This window comes from Puma concolor, chromosome C2, assembly GCF_028749965.1.
Source record: "Puma concolor isolate L17-30 chromosome C2, mPumCon1.1.hap2, whole genome shotgun sequence".
Classification (NCBI taxonomy): domain Eukaryota; kingdom Metazoa; phylum Chordata; class Mammalia; order Carnivora; family Felidae; genus Puma; species Puma concolor.
This window is the reverse complement of record NC_141675.1, coordinates 90,724,180-90,749,078: the sequence shown is the minus strand read 5'-3', so window position 1 is coordinate 90,749,078 and position 24,899 is coordinate 90,724,180. Positions and strand designations below refer to the sequence as shown.

Sequence of the window (24,899 nt, the reverse complement as noted above, 5' to 3'; positions counted from 1 at the left end):
GTAGAAGCTGCAGCAAGTTATCCAGAAGATCTAATTCAGGTAATTAAGGACGGTGGCTACACTAAACAACAGATTTTCAAAGTAGACAACACAGCCTTCTATTGGAAGAAGATCCCATCTAGGCTTTCACAGCTAGAGAGAAGTCAATGCTCCAAGGACAGGCTGGCTCTTGTTAGGGTTAATGCAGCTGGTGACCTGAAGCTGAAGCCAGTGCTCATTTACCATTCCGCAAATCCTAGGGCCCTTAGGAATTGTGCTAAATCTGCTCTGCCTGTACTCTGTAAATGGAACGACAAAGCCTGGATGACAGCACATCTGTTTACAACATGGCTTACTAAATATTTTAAGCCCACTGTTGAAACCTACTTCTCAGAAAAAAGACTCTTTTCTAAATATAACTGCTCAATGACAATGCACCTGGTCATCCAAGAGCTCTGAAGGAGATGTACGACAAGATTAATGTCATGCCTGCTAAGACAACATCCATTTTGCAGCCCACGGATCAGGGAGTAATTTTGACATTAAAGTCTTATTATTTACGAAACACATTTTGTAAGGCTGTAGCTGCCCTAGATCTGCAACTGATAGATCTGAGCAAAGTAAATTAAAAACATCCTGGAAAGGATTCACCATTCTAGATGCCATAAGAACATTCATGATTCCTGGGAAGAGGTCAAAATAGCAACGTTAACAGGAATTTGGAAGAAGTTGATTCCAACCCTCAAGACTCTAGTGGAGGAAGTAACTGCAGATGTGGGGGAAACAGCAAGAGAACCTGAATCAGAAGTGGAGCCTGAGGATGGGACTGAATTGCTGCACTCTCATGGTAAAACTTTAATGGATGAACAAAGAAAGGGGTTTCTTGAGATGGAATCTACTCCTGGTGCAGATGCTGTGAAGACTATTGAAATGAACAACACAGGATATAGAATATTACGTAAACTTAGTTGATAAAGCACTGGCAGAGTTTGAGAGAATTGACTCCTTTTGATTCTGTGGGTAAAATGCTATCAAACAGCATCACATGCTACAGAGAGACTGTGAAAGGAAGAGCCAACCAGTGTGGCAAATTTCACTTGTGTCATATTGTCAGAAATTGCCACAGCCACCCAACCTTTGGCAGACCACCCTGACCCGTTAGCAGTCATCAACAATGAGGCAAGACCCTCCACCACGAAAACAGATTACAACTGAATGCCCAAATCATGGCTAGCATGTTGTAGCAATGACATGTTTTTTAATTAAGGTATATACATTGTTCTTTTAGACATAATGCTACCACACACTTAACAGACTGCAGTGTAGTATAAACATAACTTTTATATGCACTGGGAAACCAAAAAATTCATTTGACTCTCTTAATTGTGATATTTACTTTATTGCTATAGTGTGGAAACAAACACAATACCCCTGAGGTATGGGTGTACATATATTTGGAGTCCCTGAGAAAGAAAAACAGAAACAGAACTAAAGTTTAAAATTAGAATCCAATAAAGCTTTCCAGAAGTAAAAGAAAGCCTGAATCTACATATCAAAAGGGCATATTAACTACCTATGAAATTGCCTTGCAATGGTCAACTCTAAGGCATATCTTTGTGAATCTGTTAGACTTTACTTATTTAATTTACTTATTTATTAATTTTTTTATATGTTTATTTATTTTTTGAGAGACAGAGAGAGACAGAGCATGAGCTGGGGAGGGGCAGAGAGAAAGAGAGACAGACAGAATCTGAAGCAGGCTCCAGGCTCCGAGCTGTCATGTCAGCACAGAGCCCAACATGAGGCTCGAACTCATGAACCGTGAGATCATGACCTGAGCTGAATGAAGTAGGACACTTAACCAACAGCCACCCAGGTACTCCTATTTATTTATTTAAAGATTTTATCTTATTTTTAAATTTTTTTTCAACGTTTATTTATTTTTGGGACAGAGAGAGACAGAGCATGAACGGGGGAGGGGCAGAGAGAGAGGGAGACACAGAATCGGAAACAGGCTCCAGGCTCTGAGCCATCAGCCCAGAGCCCGACGCGGGGTTCGAACTCACGGACCGCGAGATCATGACCTGGCCGAAGTCGGACGCTTAACCGACTGCGCCACCCAGGCGCCCCTAAAGATTTTATTTTTTAAGTAATCTCTACACCCAGTGTGGGGCTCAAACTCACAATCCTTAGCAAGAGTCAAATGCTCCCTCAATTGAGCCAGCCAGGTGCCCCTATTAGACTTCAACTATAGAGAAAAAATCCTCAGTGTTCCCAGCAAGTTAAAGTCTAATAGGGGCGCCTGGCTGGCTCAATTGAGGAAGCATTCGACTCTTGCTCAGGATTATGAGTCTGAGGCCCACACTGGGTGTAGAGGTAACTTAAAACATCCAGTACAGCTCAGAGAGAGATACTCTTTGTTGTGGGGTAAGGCAAGTGAAGTAAACACCCAACTTTATCTCAGGACCAGGCCTGCACCTGTGGCCCCACCTGTAGAACCCAGCACGAGACCAGTCCCTACTGACCTAGGCTCTAGAACTACTCCAATACTAGGCTAGCCTCCACAGATGTAGGACCCAGGCCCATTCCTAGGTCCATTCCAGTGCCAGACAGACCCCTGCAGCCCCAGTTTCCAAGCTGGCCCCATGGACCCACATTCCAGGCTCGACACAGCAGTTCCAGGTGCTAAGCCCGCCTCTCTGGACCCAGATGCCACGGTGGATCCTGTGGACCCAGATTCAGACCTCTCCTAGTGTACCCAGGTACGAGGCATACCCACTCACTAACCGAGGCACCAGGCCAGCCTGCCTGACTCCAGCAGCAAGCTGCCATGCAGACATCCACCAGACAGCCTGCCTAGAATCTCTGGCCAGGTTGACTGGTAGAGGGCTTTCCCTGTCAAAGACAGTCTATAAAGACCAGAAAGAATGACTATTTCTTCAAGTGCACAGACATTAATGTGAAGTCACAAAGATCACAGATAATCAGAAAAACATGATACTGTCAAAAAAGAACAAAATAAAGTGCCAATAATTGACTCTAAAGAAATGGAGATCTATAAATTACCTGGCAAAGAATTCAAAATAATCATTACTTTAAGTATAAATGGATCACAACCTACAATGAAAAGACACAGTGACTGAATGCACTTAAAGACCCAACTATATATTGCCTACAAGAGACTCACTTTAGCTTTAAGGACACATAGCCTGAAAGCGAAGGGATGGAAAAAGATATTCCAATGAAATGGAATCAAGAGAGCAGAGGTGGTTAAATTACAACAGACAAACAGACTTTAAGTCAAAAACTGTCACAAGAGATAAAGATAATTATGTAATGATAAAAGAGTCAATTAATCAAAAAGATATAATAACTGTAAATATATACACACCCAACAGTGGAGCATCTAAATATATAAAGCAAGTATTAACAGAACTGAAGAGAGATATAGACAGAAATACAATAATAGTAGGGGACTTCAATATGCCACTTTCAACAACAGATAGATCATCCTGACAGGTATCAATATGAGAGAACAAAGGACTTGAACAACACTACAGACCAAGGGACACTCGTATACATCTATAGAACATTCCATCCAACAACAGCAGAATACACATTCTCTGCAACTGCACATGGAACATTTTCCAGAACAGATCACAGGTTAGGTCACAAAATAAGTCTTAACAATTTAATAAGACTAAAATCACATTAAATACCTCTTCTAACCACATAGTCTCAAACTAGAAACTAATAACAGGAGTAAAGTTGGAAAATTAGGAGCCAAAATGGAAATCAAAAAATATCTTGAGACAAATGACAACAGAAACACAACATACCAAAACTTATGGAACACAGCAAAAGCTGTTCTGAGAAGTTTGTAGCAATAACACTTACGTTACAAAAGAAGATCTCAAATAAACAACCTAACTTTTACCTCATGGAACTGGAAGAAACTAAACCCAAAGTAAGCAGGAGGAAGGAAATAATAAAGATCAGAGTAGAAATAAATGAAATAGAGACTAGAAAGACAACAGAAAAGATCAGTGAAACTAAGAGTTAGTTTTTTGGAAATATAGGCAAAATTGAGAAGCCTTTAGATAGACTGGGGGGAAAAGAAAACTCAAATAATAACATTATAAGTGAGAAAAAAGGCAGTACAATTGATTCAACAAAAACACAAAGGATCATAAGAAACTACTCTGAATATTTATATGCCAACAAATTTGATAACATAGAAGTAATGGATAAACTCCTAGAATATGACTAAGACTGAATTGTGAACAGAAAATCTCAACAGACCAATAATAAACAAAGACAATGAATCAGTAATCAAGAACTTCCCAAAAAAGAAAAACCTGGATTTGATGGCTTCACTGGTAAACTCTACCAAACATTTAAAGAACTAATACCAATACTTCTCAAATTCGTCTAAAAAACTGAAGAGGGAACACTTCCAAACTTATTTTATGAGGCCAGCATTATCCTGACACCAAAGTCAAACGAGAAAACTACAATAAAAGAAAATTACAGGCTAATATCCCCCATGAATGCAGACGTATAAATTCTCAACAAAATATTAGCAAACCAAATTCAACAGCAAAAATCATACACCATGATCAAGTGGGATTAATCTCTGGGATGAAAGAATGGTTCAACACATGCAAATCAATAAATGTGATATAGCACATTAGCAAAATTAAGGATAAAAATCATATGATCATCTCAATAGATGTAGAAAAAGCATTTGACAAAATTCAAAGCCTTTTCATGATAAAAAACTCTCAACAAATTAGGTATAGAAGAAATGTGTCTCGACATAATAAAGGAAATATATGACAAACCCATGCTAACACCATACTCAATTGTAAAATGCTGAAAAGCCTTTTCTCTAATATGAGGAAGAAGACAAAGATGCCCACTCTTACCACTTCTATTCCCTAGAGTGCTGGAAATCCTAGCCACAGCAATTAGGAAAGAAAAATAAATTAAAAGGCATCCAAAACAGAAAGGAAGAAGTAAAATGGTCTCTGTTTACAAAATGATCTGTTAAAACCAATAAATGAATTCAGTAAAGATGCAAGATACAAATTAAACATATTAAAATCTGTTATGTTTATATACACTAACAACAAACTATCTGAAAAAGAAATTAAGAAAACAATCTCATTTAGAACAGCATATAAAAGCACTTAGGAATAATTTTTAAACACAGGGGTGAAAGCTCTATACACTGGAAACTATCAAACACTGATGAAAGAAATTAGAGACACAAATAAATGAAAAGATATCCTGTGTTTATGGACTGGAAGAATTAATATTGTTAAAATTTCCATACTACCCAGATCAATATACAGATACAATGCAATCCCTATCAAAATTCCAATGGCATTTTTCACAGAAATAGAAAAAAATCCTAAAATTCACATGAAACCACAAAAGACCCCAAATAGCCAAAGCAATCTTGAGCAAAATGAACAAAGATGGAGGCAACACATTATTTGATTTCAAAATAACTTCAAAGCTGCTGTAATCAAAACAGCATGTTATGGTCATAAAAACAGACATACAGACCAAAGTAACAGAATAGAAAGCCCAAAATAAAGCCGCACAGATATGGTCAACTGATCTTTGAAAAAAGTGCTAAGGACTCATACTGTGGAAAGGATTCAATAATGGTGTTGAGAAAACTGGATATCCACATGCAGAAGAATGAAAATGGACCCCTATCTCACACTATCAACTTAGAATGAATGAAAGACTTAAAGGTAAGATCTGAAACTGTAAAACTGGTGGAAGAAAACATGGGGGAAAAGCTTCTTGACGCCAATATGGGCAATTAATTTTTGGACATAATTCCATAAGTACAGGCAACAAAATACAGACAAATGGGATTGCGTAGAACTAAAAAGCTTCTATACAGCAAAGAAAACAATGATCAGAATGAAGAGATAACCTATGCAAGGAGACAAGATATTTGCAAATCATACATTTGATGAGGGGTTAATATCCAAAATATATAAGGAACTCACACAGCTAAATAGCAAGAAAACAAAAACCTAATTAAAAAATGGGCCAAGGACCTGAAGAGACCTTTCTTGAAAGAACACACACATACAGCCAACAGGTATATGAAAAAATCAACATCACTACCATCAGCAAAATGCAGATCAAAACCATAATGAGACATCATCTCACACTTAAGAGAACTATTATTAAAGGGGCGCCTGGGTGGCGCAGTCGGTTAAGCGTCCGACTTCAGCCAGGTCACGATCTCGCGGTCCATGAGTTCGAGCCCCGCGTCGGGCTCTGGGCTGATGGCTCAGAGCCTGGAGCCTGTTTCCGATTCTGTGTCTCCCTCTCTCTCTGCCCCTCCCCCGTTCATGCTCTGTCTCTCTCTGTCCCAAAAATAAAAATAAAAAACGTTGAAAAAAAAAAAAAACTTTAAAAAAAAAAGAACTATTATTAAAAAGCCAAAAGATAAGCATTAGAGAGGATACAGAGAAAGGAATCCTTGTACACTGTTGGTAGAAATGTAAATTGGAACAGCATTTATGAAAACAGTATGGAGGTTCTTTAAAATTTTAAAAAAGAACTGCCATATAATCCAGCAATCCCACATCTGGATATATATCCAAAGGAAATGAAATCAGTATCTTGAAGAGATTGTCTGCACTCCCATATTCACTGCAGCATCATTCACAACAGCCAAGATAGGGATTCAACCTAAGTGTCTATTGATGGATGAATGGATAAAGAAAATAACATTCCCTTCACACACACACACTACACACACACACACACACACACACACACAACACAAGGGATATTATTCAGCTTTAGAGAAGAAGGAAATCCTGTCATTTGAGAAACAACATGGGTGAATCTGGAGGTCATTATGCTAAGTGAAGTTAAGCCAGGCAAGAAACAAAAATACTGTATGATCTCACTTAAGGTGGAACTCATATCAGCAGATAATAGAACAATAGTTGCCAAGAGCTGGGGAGATGGGGAGATGTTGGTGAAAAGGTACAAAGTTTCAGATATGCAGGATGAATAAGTTCTGGAGAACTAATGTACAGCATGGTGCCCACTGCTAATAATACTATTGTACAATTGAAATTTTCTAAGTAGATCTGAGTAGATCTTAATGTTCTCACTCCAAAAAAAAAAAAAAAAAAAAACTATATCAAGTAATATGTTAATTAGCTTAATTGTGGTAATCACACTTCAGAATGTATAAATATATTAAAACTTCACACTATACACTGTAAATGTATATAATTTTTATTTGTCAGTTATACTTTAATAAGGGTGGGAAAAAAATCTTTAGCACTTTCAGGGTAAAAGACCAAATATCTTAAAAGAGCAAAATAATTAGGTTGGCATCAGACTTCCCAAGAGAAACATATAAGGCAATGATGGAGCAAATGAACAAAAAATTCAGGGGAAGAAATTGTAAACTGAAGATTTTACCTCTAAATCAGTCCTTCAACTATCAAGGTTACAGAAAAAAGTCTTAAAAGCATGTGTGAACTAGGGGAGTGCTGTGTCCACAAGCACTTCTTGAGAAGCTGCTTTCTGGGAAAGGCAAGCTGCTGACTGCATTCTAACCAAGTCATTTCTTATGTTTGTGTCTGCATGGGGTAGCTTTAAGGGGTAAGGTAGCATCTACCCAACAAAAGGCAAGTTGCTTCCACTCACAGTAAAAGCAATAGGCTCCCAAGCTCCAGGTTTCCCCTTCTGACACAAACCACCGCACACTGTCCGCACCCACCAGTCACAGACTAACCTTCCAGCTTACACGTGGGGTAAAATCTCAGACAGCCCTCATAGTCCCTGACACTGCTAGAGGTGACTTTCCCTCAAGTACAAGGTGACAGGAAACCTCAGCAAAGGACAATGAGTATTTAACACATTTAAGTGTAGACCTAAGATTCAGACAAAGGTGAGGCCAGGGCAGAAGAGTAACAGAGATGTTACACGTTTGGACAAAGTGAAAAAAATGCAGGTAAGAAAACTGAGAAGAAAAGGGAGTGGGAAAGATAGAAGTAGAAGAAGCTCCCGGACTGCCACACAGGCCATTGGTGGGGCTCAAAAGAGATCTTCAAAAATTGACAAACTAGGTCACAACAGTTTAAATAAGAAAACAGAGAACTAAGAGCCTTTAAAAAAGTATAAATACAAAGGTAACTACTAGAACAAAACCTTCTAAATACTAAAATAAATATAAAAAACCCCAACAACACAACAAACACATCATGTAGGTAAACACAGCAAATATTACATAGTATATGTAGCAATTATAACATAAATGTGACAGTAAGGTCAAACATCTGTCATATCAATAATTGTGAATAGGCTTAAGTCACTTATTAAAGGAAAGAGATTTTCAAACTGGCTCCCACAAAACAAGACTCACTTCTATGCTAATACAAAAGTGATTCACAAAGGCTTCAAAGAAGACATTTTTTAGTGCTAAAAGTCACAGTTCATACTGAAGGTATAACAGTTACAAATAATTATCTGCTTTGCTAAAGCAGAAGCTATGGGAGAAGGAAGGAGAATTAGAAACACATTAATAATTAGAGGCTTTAATATTCTCAATCTCAGTGCAAAACAGACCATGCAAAGGTAAGGATAGAGAAGATCTACAAAAAAAAAAAAATCCTGAGTGACCTTACAAATAAATATTGTTTTATGCCTTGTTAGTAAATATGAAGCAGAAAGTATATATCTCTTCAGAACTGGTTGTGGAGAAAAACTGATCTGGGAATCGCTTTATTTTATCAAGTCATGAACATTAGGAATGTCAAACCGGAAACCTGGCCACTGCAGTAAGGAAAAAAAAACCTTGAAAAGTAGACAGGTTGAAAAGGAAGTCACAGATGGCATGATTGTCTATGTACAAAATCTACAAAACCACTACAAAGTCACTCCCAGAACTAAGAGGCAAGTACAGCAAGGTTGCAGGATACAAGGTAAATATATAGAAGTCCACTGCTTTCCTATATACAAGCAGTGAACAATTAGAATTTGAATTTAAAAAGACCAATTATAATAACATCCAAAAAAAAGGAAATATTTAGATATAAATCTAACAAAACATTTTGTTTGAAGAAAACTGCAAAATGATGAGAGAAATCAAAGATCTAAGCAAACGGAGAGCTATTCCATGTTTGTGAATTGAAAGACTCAATATTGTTAAGATGTTCTTCCCAAGTTGATCTGCAGATTCAACACAATCTCATTCGAGACCCCAGGAAGCTATTTTGTAGGTCTTAACAAACTGGTTCTAAAGTTTTTATGGAAAGGCAAAAGACCCATACAATACTAAAAAAAAGAACAAACTTGGAGGAATTGCACTACTGGGTTTCAAGGCTTAACTATAATCAAGACAGCATGGTATACGCAAAATAGTAAGACGTAGATCAACAGAATAGAACAGAGAGCCCAGAAACAGACCAACACAAATATAATTGGCTAATATCCGACAAGAGCACAAAGGTAATTCAATGAAGAAAGGACAGTCTTTTCCATAAATAGTGCTAAACCAACTGGACATACACATGCAAAAAAATAAACCTAGACACATACTGGACTTTTTTTTTTTTTTTTTTTTTTACAAAAATTAACTCAAAATGGATCATAGATGCATAGGGGCACTTGTACCCCAAGGTTTATAGCAGCACTCTCAACAATAGTCAAATTATGGAAAGAGCCTAAATGTCCAGCAACTGATGAATGGATAAAGAAATTGTGGTTTATATACACAATGGAGTACTATGTGGCAATGAGAAAGAATGAAATATGGCCCTTTGTAGCAACATGGATGAAACTGGAGAGTGTTATGCTAAGTGAAATAAGCCATACAGAGAAAGACAGATACCATATGGTTTCACTCTTACGTGGATCCTGAGAAACTTAACAGAAACCCATGGGGGAGGGGAAGGAAAAAAAAAAAAAAGGAGGTTAGAGTGGAAGAGAGCCAAAGCATAAGAGACCCTTAAAAACTGAGAACAAACTGAGGGTTGATGGGGGGTGGGAGGGAGGGGAGGATGGGTGATGGGTATTGAGGAGGGCACCTTTTGGGATGAGCACTGGGTGTTGTATGGAAACCAATTTGACAATCAACTTCATATATTGAAAAAAAATAAAAAAATTAAAAAGATAAATAAATAAACCAAAATGGATCATAGAGCTACCTGTAAAATGCTGGAAGAAAGCAAAGGAAAAATCTACATAAACTTGGGTTTGGTAGTGGATTTTTAGATACAACACCAAAAGCAAGATCCATGAAAGAAAAAAACGTAGTTAAGCTGGACTTTATTAAAATTAAAAACTTGTGCTTTTGTGAAAGGTGCTATTAAGAGAATGAAAAGGCAAGTCACAGACTGGGAGAAAATATTTGCTAAATATATATCTGATAAAGGATTCGTATCCAAAATATAAGAATTTTGAAATCTCAACAAGAAAACAAAAGACCCAATTAAAAAACTGGGCAAAGATCTGAACGGATACATCACCAAAGAAGATACATAGCTGGAGGAGGTGAAGGAAAAAAAAAAAAAAAAAAGAGGTTAGAGTGGGAGAGAGCCAAAGCATAAGAGACTCTTAAAAACTGAGAACAAACTGAGGGTTGATGGGGGGTGGGAGGGAGGGGAGGGTGGGTGATGGGTATTGAGAAGGGCACCTTTTGGGATGAGCACTGGCTGTTGTATGGAAACCAATTTGACAATAAATTTCATATATTGAAAAATAAATAAATAAATAAAAAGAAGATACATAGCTGGCAAATAGGAGTATGAAAACATGTGCAACATCATTTGTCATTCCAGAAATGAATACTAAAAGATACCACTATGCACATTAGAATAGCTAAAATCCAAAACTCTAATTGCTGGTGAGGATGCAGAGCAATAGGAACTCTCATTCATTACTGATGGGAATGCAAAGTGGTACAGCCGCCTTGGAAGACAATGGCAGATTCCTACAAAGCTAAACACAGTCCCATGACACAATCCAACAATTGTGCTACTAGGTAAATACTCAATAGATTTCAAAATGCAAAATTATTTTTTTTGTCCGCATGAAAACAGCACAAGAATAATTACAGCATCTTTATTCATAGTCATCCCAAGTTGGAAACAACCAAGATGTCCTTCGATAGGTAAATGGATAAACACACCAGTGCATCCGTGCAATGGAATACTATTCAGAAATCAAAAGGAATGAGCTATCAAGCCATACAAAGACATGGATAAATCTTAAATGCAGACTGCTAATTGAAAGAACATAGTGAGACAGAAACCGTTATTGAAAGGAAAAAATTATCGGAAAAATGTTCACTATGAACGGAGAGTAAAAAAAATCCTCTCCCAAGAAAGCTGTACAAGCTATAAAAAAAGACATACCAGTGTCATACAAATATTCCTAAGCATTTTTGCTCCCTTTATTATTTATTTAACCAGTCAACTCCTCCCACAGAGTCATAAATCAAGTAATTCTTTTGCTAAAAGAGAACTCAAACTTTCCCCTTTTGGCTCAATGGAATTTACTCCACTCAGTCACTAGACGGTGCTTCCAGCTTCCTTGGACCAACCTGCTTCTGAAGCAAAGAACAGGTTTATTGACTTCAGGTTGCTACTAACCATCTCACCAGAGAACATTTGGGAAATAGATTTTTTTTCCCAGCTTTTTAATGAAGCAAATTAATTTTGTTCTTAACTTTAAAGACATTTTGGTGCCTTATAAAAAGAAATACAAGATAATTTCCTTTAGGGTAATGTAGAAAGTTCTAGTTTTCCATTACCTCCGATATTAATGATCAAATCATCAGAATTCACAGAAAAACATCCATTTCTCTTTTTTCTAAAAAACCTTCTCATTCCTCAGTTTCAGCTATTGATTCTTTGCTATCTATTTTTATTAGAAGTCTTCCAGAAGTTCTGGAACTTCCAAGATAAAAATCTCCTTACTAATACAAGGGTGCCACCTAGTGGTGACTATGGGTAAATGCATGCTACAGAAAATGTGCAAGTGCGCATCTCCCATTTCAATTCTGCTTTGTGATGTGGATTTCAAAATGCATCGGGAGGAAAGATTTACTGAAACTACCATACTTGAAACAAGTTTACTAATACTAATACATAGGTATGTTGTAAGATCTATCCTATCCTCCTTTTCTATCACTACTCAGATAACTAAAATTCATCTCTGAAGCTGCCTTAGTTAATTTCAAAGAATGTCAGAACATCAAGGTGCAAGAACATTAATCTATTAGCTAGGCCAACCTCTAGCTTTTCAGATGTGAAAACTAAGGCCTAGCGAGAGGAAGCCTGACTTGTCAACAACTAGTTGTGTTTCCAACACACCTGGTTTGCCTTAGCTTGGTTCCTAAGGGACTGGATGGTACAGTATCTTATAGAGAAGACACTTCAAATAACTCAGTAACAGTTCTGCGTTCAAACCAACCCCCTAGCTGCTCCTACAAGGATGGCAGGGGGTAAAATTCCCCATCTAGGCTCTCTTCATGGCTTTCCCTTCTGAATTCTGACTGGGAACAGAAACCCTCAGAATTGAAGTTTTCCCACTAGTCACCAATGGAGATGCTGCTACAGCTTACTGACTGCTGGCCAGGTGCCAGGCGGTACACATGAGCTCTGGGTAAGTCTCCAACCTTCCCTGCTCAGGCACTTGGGGCTCCTAATGAGCATGCTCTATTTATTTCTCCCTTCCCTTCATCTCAGTACATTCATATGGAGCAAGAAACAACTGACAGAGCTGGGTGTTCCAGGCAAAAGAGACTGTACGTACAAATTATGGAGGTGTGAAAACACAAAGTTTATTCAGAGAACAAGTGCTTTAGCTGTGGGTGCCAGGAGCAGAAGATGCAGGTGCTAAAACTATCTGTCCTTCCTCTTGGCTTTGTGTCTGAAGGGAGGACGCAAAATTTGATCAGGAGGCAACACAATGAACGAAGAGCCAAGGCAGGAGACTGAGCCAGGCTGGTGTGAAGGGCTTGACTGATTTGGGAAAGACTACGGTTTGACCATGGTCAGTCTTCACAGAGCTCTGGTTGTCAGACACTGGGAAATGACTGTACTTAATAAATGACAAAGGCAGAATTGCAAAAATGTGAAGATTGACTTTGGCAACTTCCCGCCCAAGTCTCTAACCCTCCCCTTGCACACTCTCCAGTGGGAGCCTTGGAAGCCTCTGGGCAGGGGAGACAGGATAGCCTGATGGGAAAGGTTAAGTCCATTATCCCACCTCAAAGGGCTCCTTCTTCCCTCAGCCATTAGCACCACTAAGCAGGCCCCCCAGACAAAAAAAACAAACAAACAAAAAACAAACAAAAAAAACACCTGAATCTCAATCCAAAACATTTTTTATTCATTTTTGTGAGGGGGTTGAGCACACTAGGAACAGGGTGGCAGAGAGTCAACGAAGTCCATGTGAAGCTGTGTCAGCTCCCAGTAACAAAGCGGGGGGTGGGCGGGGGGAGGTCTCAGAATCCAAAGTTTGTACTTTGGAAATATGGCTATTTTTATACTGTTTGTAGTTTGATACTCATTCCCTTTCTGCTCTTCCTATTTGGTAAAGTTCATTCAAAAAATGTCAACTAACCTAAGTGGAACTAGAGAAAGCAGTTTTTGTCCAAAGCCATACCCCTGAGGACTGGGCAGGTACAGGGGTGGAAACAGAATCAGGTAAGTGAATCCAGAGGAATTACCCCTTCCCTCCGGGATGCTTCCTTCCGGAGTTCTCTTACACTACAATTTGGAGGGTCCTGGGCCTGGTTTTAATAATATGTGATGACAGTTCCTTCACAATACTGCACTGTAAATGACTGTTAGCTTAAAGTGGGGGACAGTAACGTTAACGGTTTGGAGAGGAGCTGGTTCACTCTAATTGGTGGAAGGGAAAAGATTTCTGGCAGGAGATGTGGTCTTCTGGTGCTCATCTCCCTAACAGCTGCTCCTCTTCCTCCCTGGCACCATTTGTTACCTAGCAGAATCGGTTTTGAAGCCACATGCTACCTACTAATAATAAGGCAAATGCAAATTTCTTAAAATTCACTTTTTAAAAATAAGCAAAGAAAATGTGCCATTAGTTTGAAAGAAGAGGGCAAGCCGGCACATAGAACAAATATTTGAAACCAGAAATACAGAATATTTCAGGAAAAGGGGTTCTGTCCTTGTTTATCAAAGTGCTAATACTCAACTTTAGACATAGTACCCTCTGGGCTATGATTGAGCTCCTGTTCTACACTTTTCAATCAAGAGAACTTCCAAAGCTATTTATATTGACGGTATAATTTTCAACATGAAGGTTCACCAAATGCACAATGCCGCATCTTACCAAGAGTATCTTCAGCTCCAGTCCCTCTACCTCTACTTTCCATCCCAACAAAGAGGGAGAACCATACTCCGTAGTTAGCTGACAGCCACCCATGTCCCATATACCTCTTCCACAACCTAATTTGCAACACAACACAGGAAAACAGGTAATGCCTTCTTTCAGTACAAACTATATACCACATGAATAAAGAAATCAGAACCCTTCTTGGCAGTCTTGTGAAAGGTAAGTCTCAAAGTGGTTTTTTGTTTTTTTTAATTCTCATTTCCAAAAAGAAAAGTATTGCATAAACATAAAGCACTACAAATCTTGGGTTGAGGGCTGCAACCACAGCATTTACATCTTGTCCCAGAGAAAAGCAAATACTGCATTGTTTCACACATACATGGAATCTGAGGGAAAAAAACAAGAAACAAAACCAAACTCACAGATACAGAGAACAGATTGGTGGGTGCCAGAGGCTGGGGGTGGGGGAAATCAGTGAAAGAGGTCAAAAGGTATGAACTTCCAGCTCTAAGATAAAGAAGTCCTGGGAATGTAATGTACAGCATGGTGACTATAATTAATACTATATTTTTTTTATCAAAGTTACTAAGAGAGTAATCTTAAAAGTTCCCATCACAAGAAAAAAAATATAACTATGTGAGGTGAGGGACATTAACTAATAAACTTATTGTGGTCATCATTTTGCAATGTATACATATATCGAATTGCTATGTTGTACACCTGAAACAAATACAACGTTATATGTCAATTATATTTTACTTAAAAAAAGAAATACATCCCCAATACGTGTTCAAAATCATTCCCCCCAACCTCAAAAAGAACTCCCATCTCTACATTATCAATGGAGAACAAACAACCTACTTGGAAATAACTGGGGCATGGGAATACTTCTGCACAGATAGAAGGTTTGACTTCTCAGAAACAAGCCCCTCATACAGAATTTTAGTTTATTGTTTCTGGAGGCTGTTTTTGTCACGTTGCATTGTCACAACCATGAATCAGAAGCAGCTCCAACCCATACAGTCCTGAAGCACTCACACAGAAACTATAATTTAAGAAAACTAGGAATATGGAAGAATTATACAGATATTCAACCTTACATCAGGGACAGAAACTTCTAACATTCTATGACATTACTGTTGTTTTAGTTAATAACAATAGCTCCCATTTGGGGCTGGGCAGTTTTCAGTATTACCATGTTTTGGACATCATGCTAAGTATTTCTCATGCATGTCCCCTTTCGTTTGCACAACAACCCTACAAGATGGGTATCATCCCCCTTTAACTGATGAGGAAATAAAGATGCAGAGATGGAGTTACTTCCTGGAAGTCACACAGCTGATAAACAACCCAGGACTGACTGAGGTCCAGACTTTCCATGTATCTAAAGGTATCTAGATGTAATCTAAAAATATCTCAAGGCTCCAAAACAAGTTGTAAAAGACGAAATTCTCAGAGTGAAAAGTTTTACAAAGCCACAAGAAAAGAACCAGCATTCTAAAACTAAACTTAAATTGTAGGAGTGAAAAAAAAGGACTGCCTTTAGATTAATGCCAGAAACAGCTTATTTACTATTATTTATTTTCTAAAAGAACTGAACACATTTTGAAACCATTTTTGGAAAATGTCACCGGAATTTGGTAAGTGTATGATCAAATGTTCACCGAGCTTCCACTAGGCGGCCTGTATCGTGAGGTGGCGGGATACAGAAATCAGTAAGTAACAGTTCTCATTTCTCAAAGACTCAGTGGTGCTGGTGGGGCATACAGGTACAGTGACAGACCATAATACACAGCAGAAGGTACAACAACAGCGAGGTGTCTGCTATTACATAGAAGTGAGGAAAGGTACCTAATGGAGCCAGTGGCTGGTAGGAAAGTTTACTGGAGGAAAAGCGGCGAAGAGCTGCCAGCCGGAGGGGGTGGGCTGCTCATTCCAGAAAGCAAGGCCTGGCCACAGACCAGAGGCAAGAAGCAGTGGGGAGACCCACAAAAAGGCCAGGGTGGCTGAAGCATGGAGTGAGAGGCAGGGCACAGGGAAGGCTGGGAAGGGTGGGCAGGCTCCAAATCATGAAGAAGTTTAAACCAGTGAACGGTTTTAAGCAAGGAAGCCACAGACTCAGAATTATCTTTTAACTAACTCCCTCAAGGGCTGTGCATGGGCTTAGAGTCACACAGCCAAAGGTTCAACTTCTGGCTCTAGGGCTTATTAACTGTGAACTTTGGCAAGATTGAAAACCTTCTAAGCTTCAGTATTGTCACCTGTAAAAAGGGAAGTAAATGAGGTAATGAGTCTAAAGCACTGGAACATAGTAAATGCTCAATGAAGGGTAGCTCTTATTATTACTGTTAATATTGCAAGCCTAGAAGTTCAGGGAGATCCAAAAGGGAGTCCAGATGAGACACACTGATGCCCTGAACAGTGATGAAAAACAGGACAATCTGAGAAATATTCAGGAAACAGAAATGATAAAATCTGATGACTACCAGGTTATGGAGACCGGCCCTGCATCACACTCTGCACTGACAGTGTGGAGCCTGCTTGGGCTCTCTCAATCTCTCTCTCTCTCTCTCTCTCTCTCTCTGCACCTCCCCTGCTTGCTTGCTCTAGTTCTCTCTCTCTCTCTCTAAATAAATAAACATTAAAAAAATATATGGTAAAAGGGACAGAGAGGAATTAAGTAGTTATAAGGGAGGAATGTAGGGTCAAATGTTAAGTTTATTTTTAGAATGGTGCACCCCTGAGCATTTTGTGAGCTGAGAAGGAAAAGGTAGATGACAAAGAATGAGGATGCAGGAGACAGAATCACTGACAGAGCAAGGTCCTTGAGGAATTAAGAAGGAGTTTTTTCTTTTTAATTTTTTTAATGTTTATTTTTGAGAGAGAGAAATACAGAGCTGGGGAGGGCCGGAAGGGCAGAGAGGGAGACACAGGATCCAAAGCAGGCTCCAGGCTCTTAGCTGCCAGCACAGAGCCTGATGCGGGGCTCGAACCCACAAACCGTGAGATCATGACCTGAGCTGAGTGAAGTAGGGCACTTAACTGACTGAACCACCCAAGCACCCTGAATTAGGAAGGTATTTTTAAGTATCTACGATGTGTCAAGTACCACGCTAGGCCCTGGGGACACTTGTCCACAAACCATCAGAACAGAGTGTAGCGTGAACACTAGTCTGCAGAGTGCATCCGACCAGCGGAGCTCAGAAGGCTGCCCATCTGACTGTGGGTTTCCTGAACCCAAGCTGGTGCCTGCTCACATTCTACTCTCACTGTCCAATCCACTGTCTGGCACCCACCACCTGCCAGGCATTCAGTAATGTTCTTGGTGTGAATAAATATACTGGTCAGAAACTTTATTTCTAGGGATAGAACTTTATTATAAACAGGTATGAAAATACATTGTAAGATAAAGGGAATTGGGGCATTAAAATACAATGAAATAATAATAATTAAAGTGTAGCACACATGCTTAGAAAACATGCATCTAAGAGCTTTGTACAGGGGCAGCTGAAGGTTAAGAGAATGGGGAGAATGGGGCACAGGGTTCAATCATGTGGGAAAGGCCTAAAGTGATTCCAGAACTCTCTCGGGCCAAATGTGGCCCCTCATCTACAAGCTTATGCTTAAACTTCATTCAACCATCTAAGAAGGGGCAAAATTTTTCATCTCAAAATTGTAGATAAAGGATTAAAAAGGAAATGTGTGTGAAATTACACATCAGCTAAAACCCATTTACTGGCTATGTGACATGGCCCAGGTCCTACAACTTCTGACAAAGCAGATCATGTGACAGATGAGACCCCCCCCCCCCCAACAAGCCCCTTTCAAATCTCTTGCTCAAAGGTTCTAAAGCAGTATTTCTTAACCTTTTGGGGATCACACATTCCTGTGGGAATCTAATGAAAGCTATATATTCTATCCAGCTGTCCCTAAAATATAGACACATGCACACAAAATTCTGCAAATCATTGGGACAAACTCCTGACTGTAAACCTCTGTCCTAGCGGGAAATTAGCTGAGATGCAACTCTTTACAAGATGCTTTGTCTTCCTTAAAAGTAATGGAGACAGATATCAGGGTTACCATGCAAGACCTAAGGTAGATAGCTTCCTGTGTGTCCACTTGTGTGTCCTTTTTATTTTTTAAAGCTTATTTTTATTTATTTTTGAGAGAGAGAGAGAGAGAGAGCACAAGCAAGTTGGGGAAGGACAGAGAGAGGGAGACACAGAATCCGAGGCAGGCTCTAGGCTCTGAGCTGTCAGCACAGAGCCCGACATGGGGCTCAAACTCATGGACAGTGAGATCATGACCTGAGCCAAAGTCAGACGCTTTATCGACTGAGCCACCCAGGGGCTTCCACTTATGTGTCCTTTTGAACTAAGTCTCCTCATCTCTAAACTCCACAGTGCCAAGTGCAGTGCCCTGAATATAGCAGGTACCCACTTAATTTGTGAATCTGGATCCATGGTTCTTGAGTTTTCAGACCTGTGGTGCTTTCCCAGGTCAACTGCAAACCCTCCCTCCCTTTCAGAGACAAATCCAGATGCACAGCAACAACTATGGGCTTACTCTATGGGATCTGTCAACTTTCCAAAATTCATTTCTATTTAGAGGGGTGTAACCCACCCCAGACAAGAAGTTATACCTCAGTTCCAGACCAGAATTTGATGACCCTCTCCTTCCCCCAAAAAGAAAACACACTGTATCTGCTTTTCATAGAAATCCCTTACATTTATATAACTTTATATTTATATTTTTCCAGTCTCTCTCACACACATTCAATATTCATTTGGGACACAGGCAATATACCTGGTACTCCATTTTAAACATAAAGAAAGAAAATATAATATTTAAGTGATCATAAAGAGGGCTTTCTACATAGTCCAGAACCAGGACTCCAAGTCACATTTTAATAAATATGCTAGTGTTTCTGTCACCCGTGAAACGAGACTGACAGAGTGAAATACTTGTGACATTTAGTAAATTGTTCAGTGATAACATCTAAATAGTACCTATCGTTTCAGAAACCAAGAGCCATACCAGTGTAAGCAATTTTATATACAATGATTAAATAGTTTAGTTTTCCAATATTCAGTAATAATCAAACTGACCTATTATTTATGACTTCAAAAAAAAAAAAAAAGCAAAATCCACTGCATAGTAGGGGAAAAATTCCATACTTACCTACTGCACAATGTAAAATCTAGAGACAAAAAAGGGAGAGGAAAGAATTAGTAAAGATCAATAACAATATAGTTTATATAAACTAGCCTTTCAGTATTGAATTTGAAAAATAAACATTCCATTTTTAAACCTGGCTATTTAACAAAATGTAAATTCTTATTTATTTTTGTTTGTTTGTTCATTTTTAGTTTCTGTATCTGTGGAAAATTTTGTAAGGAGTAAATCTGACCCAGTAGTCTACCAGATGTCAAGGATCTCTTTTTTAATACATGAACTTGTAAAAACAGTAGATGTACATCTCCCATGTTCCACATTCTACAGAACAGAACTGTCAGACTATAGAATACAGGGTTAGAAGAGCCTTTTTTGGCTCTTCTTATCCAGCAGGCCCTTCAATGCAGACATTCATTCAACCTACAAAGCTCCAAAGTCAGACTCCATCTTGTCTCATTTGGTGACCTCATTACAGGCATATTCCCAGTCCAATCTGCTACCCTAGATCTCTTTATGCTCCAAGCCCACATTGCAAACTGCCTTTGCACCCCTCCATCCAGGTGTACCAGCAGTGGCTCAAACATGGCATGCCTCTTCAAGAAACTCATGCTTTTCTTCCTTCACGGCTGCTATGCCTCTTGATCATCAACTTCCCAGTCTCCCAAATTCAGCTATTTTCCTTTCCCTCACCTACAAGTCCTATTGATTTCCAAGTCCTGCTAATACTTGTGGCATCTGCCTTCAGGGTTTTTATTTCCAGTGCTTTGGGTGTGATTGCTATCTCTTTTCCATCTCAGTGGCCATCCAACTGGCCAATTTGGTCATTCTAAATTGCCTTCCAATTCATCCTGTATGTGGCATTGCTTTAACCCTGGTGATGGTTGTGGTAAAGAAGTAATCTGAGGACCTGGGTTCAAGATGGTGGTGTAGCAAGATCCTCAATGTACCTCTTCCATGGACACAACAAATCTAAAACTAAATGTGGAATAACTCCTTCTGAAAGGCACCTGAAAGTTCAATGAACAGAACCTCCACAATAAAGGATAAAAGGATAGCGTCAAGATGGGAAAGAGGGGGCAGAAACACAGACTTGCTAGGGAATGAAACAAACCCTAGCTATGGTGATCATAACTGGGAGGGACATTAAAGGAACAGACTTTTTCCTGGAGGATCAAAATACCTGAGGTCTATATCTGGCACCAAATCCTTAGATCTTGAATGGGAGTGATGAGCCCTCAAAACACTAGGCTCTGAAAATCAACAGGCATCACCTTCAGGAAGACTATAAAACTGCAGGGAATAGAAAATCTGCTCTTAAAGGGCTGATATGCAGACTCACTCAACCCAGAAACCAGTACAAAAATACCAACTTGAATAGTACATGGACCATAGGTAAAGGAGAATCATTTGCTAACCTAAAACGGCAGGAACTTTCCCTGGAAACAAAGATTGGTAGGAGGAATTTTTGCGATTCAAGTCTGCCTTACTAATATGGGCACTGGTAGGCACTATTTTGGAATCCTCTAACATACTAGTGACAGTAAACACAGCCAGCAGAGAACCCTTCCCACAGACACACTGCAGCAGTTGTGGACACAACCTGCAGTCCAACCAAGTGCCAGCCCAGCCCACCAACATACCACAGCCCTGGGCCCTGCCACAACAGAAGGACAACACAGCCCACACAGGGGACACTCCTTGAACACCTGGTTCTAGTGATTGGGAGACTGTGTTTCTGGGCCCAATAGTGCATCTTCTATGTAAAGCCACTCATTCAAGACTGGGAGAGGTAGGTGACTTTCCTAATACATAGAAACAAACACAAAGAGTTAGGTAAAATGAGGAAACAGACTATGTATCCAAAAAGAACATGCCAAAATCTCAGGGTAAGAACTAAACAAAACACAGATAAGCAATCAACCTGATGAAAAGTTCAAAGAAATTATCATACAGATATTCAGTGAACTCAGCAGAAGAATGGTTGAACAGAGTAAGAAGTTCAACAAAGAGATAGAAGGTATAAGAAAGTATCAAACAGAAGTTTGAAAAATACACTAGAAAGATTCAACAGAAGACTGGACGAGGTAGAAGAATGAATCAGCAAGCTGGAAGACAAAGCAAGGGAACTTACCCAGACAGAACAGCAAAATGAAAAAAAAAAAAAATTAAAATAAGTGAAACAGATAAAGGAGATTAAGAGGTATAAATTTCCAGTTATAAAATAAATTAAGTCATGGAGATGAAAAGTACAGCATAGGGAACATAGTCAAGGTGATATTGTAATAATGTTGTATGGTATAACCGATGACAAAAGCAAGAATATACAGTGTGAAAAAGTCTCTTCAAAACAGGTGCTGGGAAAACTGGACATCTACACACAAAAGAATGAAACTGCATCACTTTCTTACACCATACACAAGAATAAATTTAAAATGGATTAAAGACCTAAATGTGACACCTGAAACCATAAAATTCCTAGAAGAAAACATAGGCTGTAATCTCTCTGACATGTGTGGTAGAAAGATTTCTCTAGATATGCTTTCTTTGGTAAGGAAAACAAAAGCAAAATTAAACTATTGGGACTACACCAAAATAAAAAGCTTTTGCCCTGAGAAGCAAATGGTCAACAAAATAAAAAGACAACCCACTGACTAGGAAAAGATATTTATTCGCAAATGATGTATCTGATAAGGGGTTAATATCCAAAATATATAAAAAGCTTATACAACTTAATACCAAAAAACCCCAAATGATTCAATTAAAAATGGGCAGAGGAGATGAAGAGACGTTTTTCCAGAGAAGATACACAGATGGCCAACACACAGAATAAGATGCTCAACATCACTAATCATCAGGAAAATGCAAATCAAAACCACAGTGAGATATCCCTTCACATCTGTCAGAATGGCTAGAATCAAAAGGACAAGAAATAAAATGTATTGGCAGGGAGACTGAGCAAATAGAACCCCTTGTGCACTGTTGGTACGAAGGTAAGCTCATGCAGCCACTGTGGAAAACAGTACGGAGGTTCCTCAAAAAGTTAAAAACAGAATAGAATCACCATATGATCCAGTAATTCCACTACTGGGAATTATCCAAAGGATATGAAAACACTAATTCAAAAAAATATATGTACCCCGTGTTTATTTCTGCATTATTTACAGTAGCCAAGATATGGAAGCAACTTAAGTGTCCGTTGATAGATGAATGGATAAAGACGTTTTATATATACACAGTAGAATATTACCCAGCCATAAAAAAAGAATGAAACCTTGCCATTTGCAATGACATGGATGGATCTAGAGAGTATTATATTAAGTGAAGTCAGTCAGAGAAAGACAAATACCATATGATTTCACTCATAAGTGGTATTTAGGAAACAAAACAAAGAAAAAAAGAGACAAAAACAAAAAACCAGACTGTTAACTATAGAAAACAAACTGGTGGTTATCAATGGGGAAGATGGCCAGGGGAGATGACTGAAATAGGTGATGGGGATTTAAGAGTACACTTACGATGAGAGCAATGAATAGAACTGTTGAAATATTATGTTGTACACTTGAAACTAATATAATATTGTATGTTAACAATACTTGAATAAAGCTACTTTAGAGAAAGAAAGAAAAGCCCAAAGGTATCTCCCTAGTTGGTAAAAAAAAAAAAAAAAAAAGTTGTATGATAATAGATGGTAACCAGATTCATTGAGGTGAGAACTAAATAATACATAAAATTGTTGAATAACTATTTTATGCACCTGAAGTTAATATAATCGTATATATCAACTATACTTCAATAGTAAACATTGAAAGAAAAAGGTGATGCAATGGATAAATGTTAAGAAGCTCTGGAAGGTTTGGAGCACAAAGGAATCAAGGGCAGAATGAATAGCAAAGGAGCTGCAGCAGTTATTTAAGTGTGGTATAATAATGACCTGCACAGTATGAGAGTTGAGAACACAGGAAAGAAAGAATGTAGCTGCGAATTACTCTGATAAAGAAGTGGTGGGGCTTGGTAATGGGAGTAGGCAGTAGAAGGGGGAAAAATTCCCTAAACTCCAATCTGAATCAAAGAATTATAATGTATTGGCTCCCAGACACCTTAATCACAAGGGCTAAAAAAATATCCACAATTTTAAAAGGGGAGGGAATTGATATAGCTGTTTATTTTGTTAACTGCCCATTTTTTAACTAAATACCAAAAACTACCACAATCATTTAAAAAAAATTTTTTTAATGTTTATTTTTGAGAGAGAAAGCGCACGCACAGGAGAGGGGCAGAGAGAGATAGAGACACAGAATCTGTAGCAGGCTCCAGGCTCTGAGCTGTCAGCACAGAGCCTGATGTGGGGCTCGAACCCCCAAGCCATGAGATCATGACCTGAGGTGAAGTTGGATGTTTAACCAACTGAGCCACCCAGGTGTCCCCACAATCATTTTTTAAGGAACAAAAAATTAAGGAGAACATACCTGAAAACAGTCTTTTGAAAAAAGAAGAGAAGATAGGAAATTAATTAGAATTCTAATTTTAGAAACAGTTCTGAGAATGTAAATTCAAGAAAAAAAAAAACATTAGCAGACATGTCTCTATCCTCTGACACTTTATCTGGCTACTTCCAAAATATCTTATAATAATTAACACTTTTTCCAGGTTACATAGCACCTTTACAAATGTGGTTTAAAAAAAAAAAAGGAAAAAATTAAGAAAAGTGAAGACACTTAAGGGACCTTTAAGACAACATCAAGTGGGATAATATTCACATTGTAGGGCTCTCAGAAGGAGAACAGAGAGAAAGGGCAAGAAAATTATTTGAAAAAATAATGGCTGAAAATTTCCCTAATCTGGGAAAGGAACTGAACACCCAGGTCCAGGATTCCCAGAGTTTCAAATAAGGTATCCCCAAAGAGATCCACACCAAGATACATTATAGTTAAAATGGTAAAAGCTAAGGATTAAGAGAGAATCCTAAAAGCAACAAGAGAAAAACAACTTGTTATGTACAAGGGAAACCCTACAAGGCTATTATCAAATTTTTCGGTAGAAACTTTACATGCCAGAAGGCATATACAAAGTGCTGAAAGCTAAAAACTTCCATCTCAAATTCTCTGCCTAGCAAAGTTTTCATTCAGAATTGAAGAACAGATTATGAGCTTTCCATGTGAGTAACAGCTAAAAATATTCATCACCAATAAACCAGCCCTACAAGAAATACTAAAGGGACTTCTTTAAGCTGAAGAAAATTGGCACTAATTAGTAAGAAAACATATGAAAGTAAAATTCTCACTGGAAAAGGTAAATATATAAACAAGGTAGTGAATCAATCACTTATAAAGCAAGCATTAAGGTTAAAAGACAAAGTAGTAAACTTAACTGAAATT

The 24,899-nt window shown here is 38.6% G+C and overlaps 1 protein-coding gene across 2 annotated transcripts in view; it reads right to left on the bottom strand.

Annotated features, from left to right (window-relative positions):
- The window catches only part of HACD2 (3-hydroxyacyl-CoA dehydratase 2), a 105,381-nt gene that overhangs the window by 59,661 nt on the left and 20,821 nt on the right, over positions 1–24,899 (bottom strand). For both annotated transcript variants that reach the window (XM_086675235.1, XM_086675234.1), the window contains exon 3: positions 19,531–19,549. In XM_086675235.1, the coding sequence (XP_086531361.1) occupies positions 19,531–19,549 (19 nt within the window). The remainder of the gene's footprint in view (positions 1–19,530; positions 19,550–24,899) is intronic.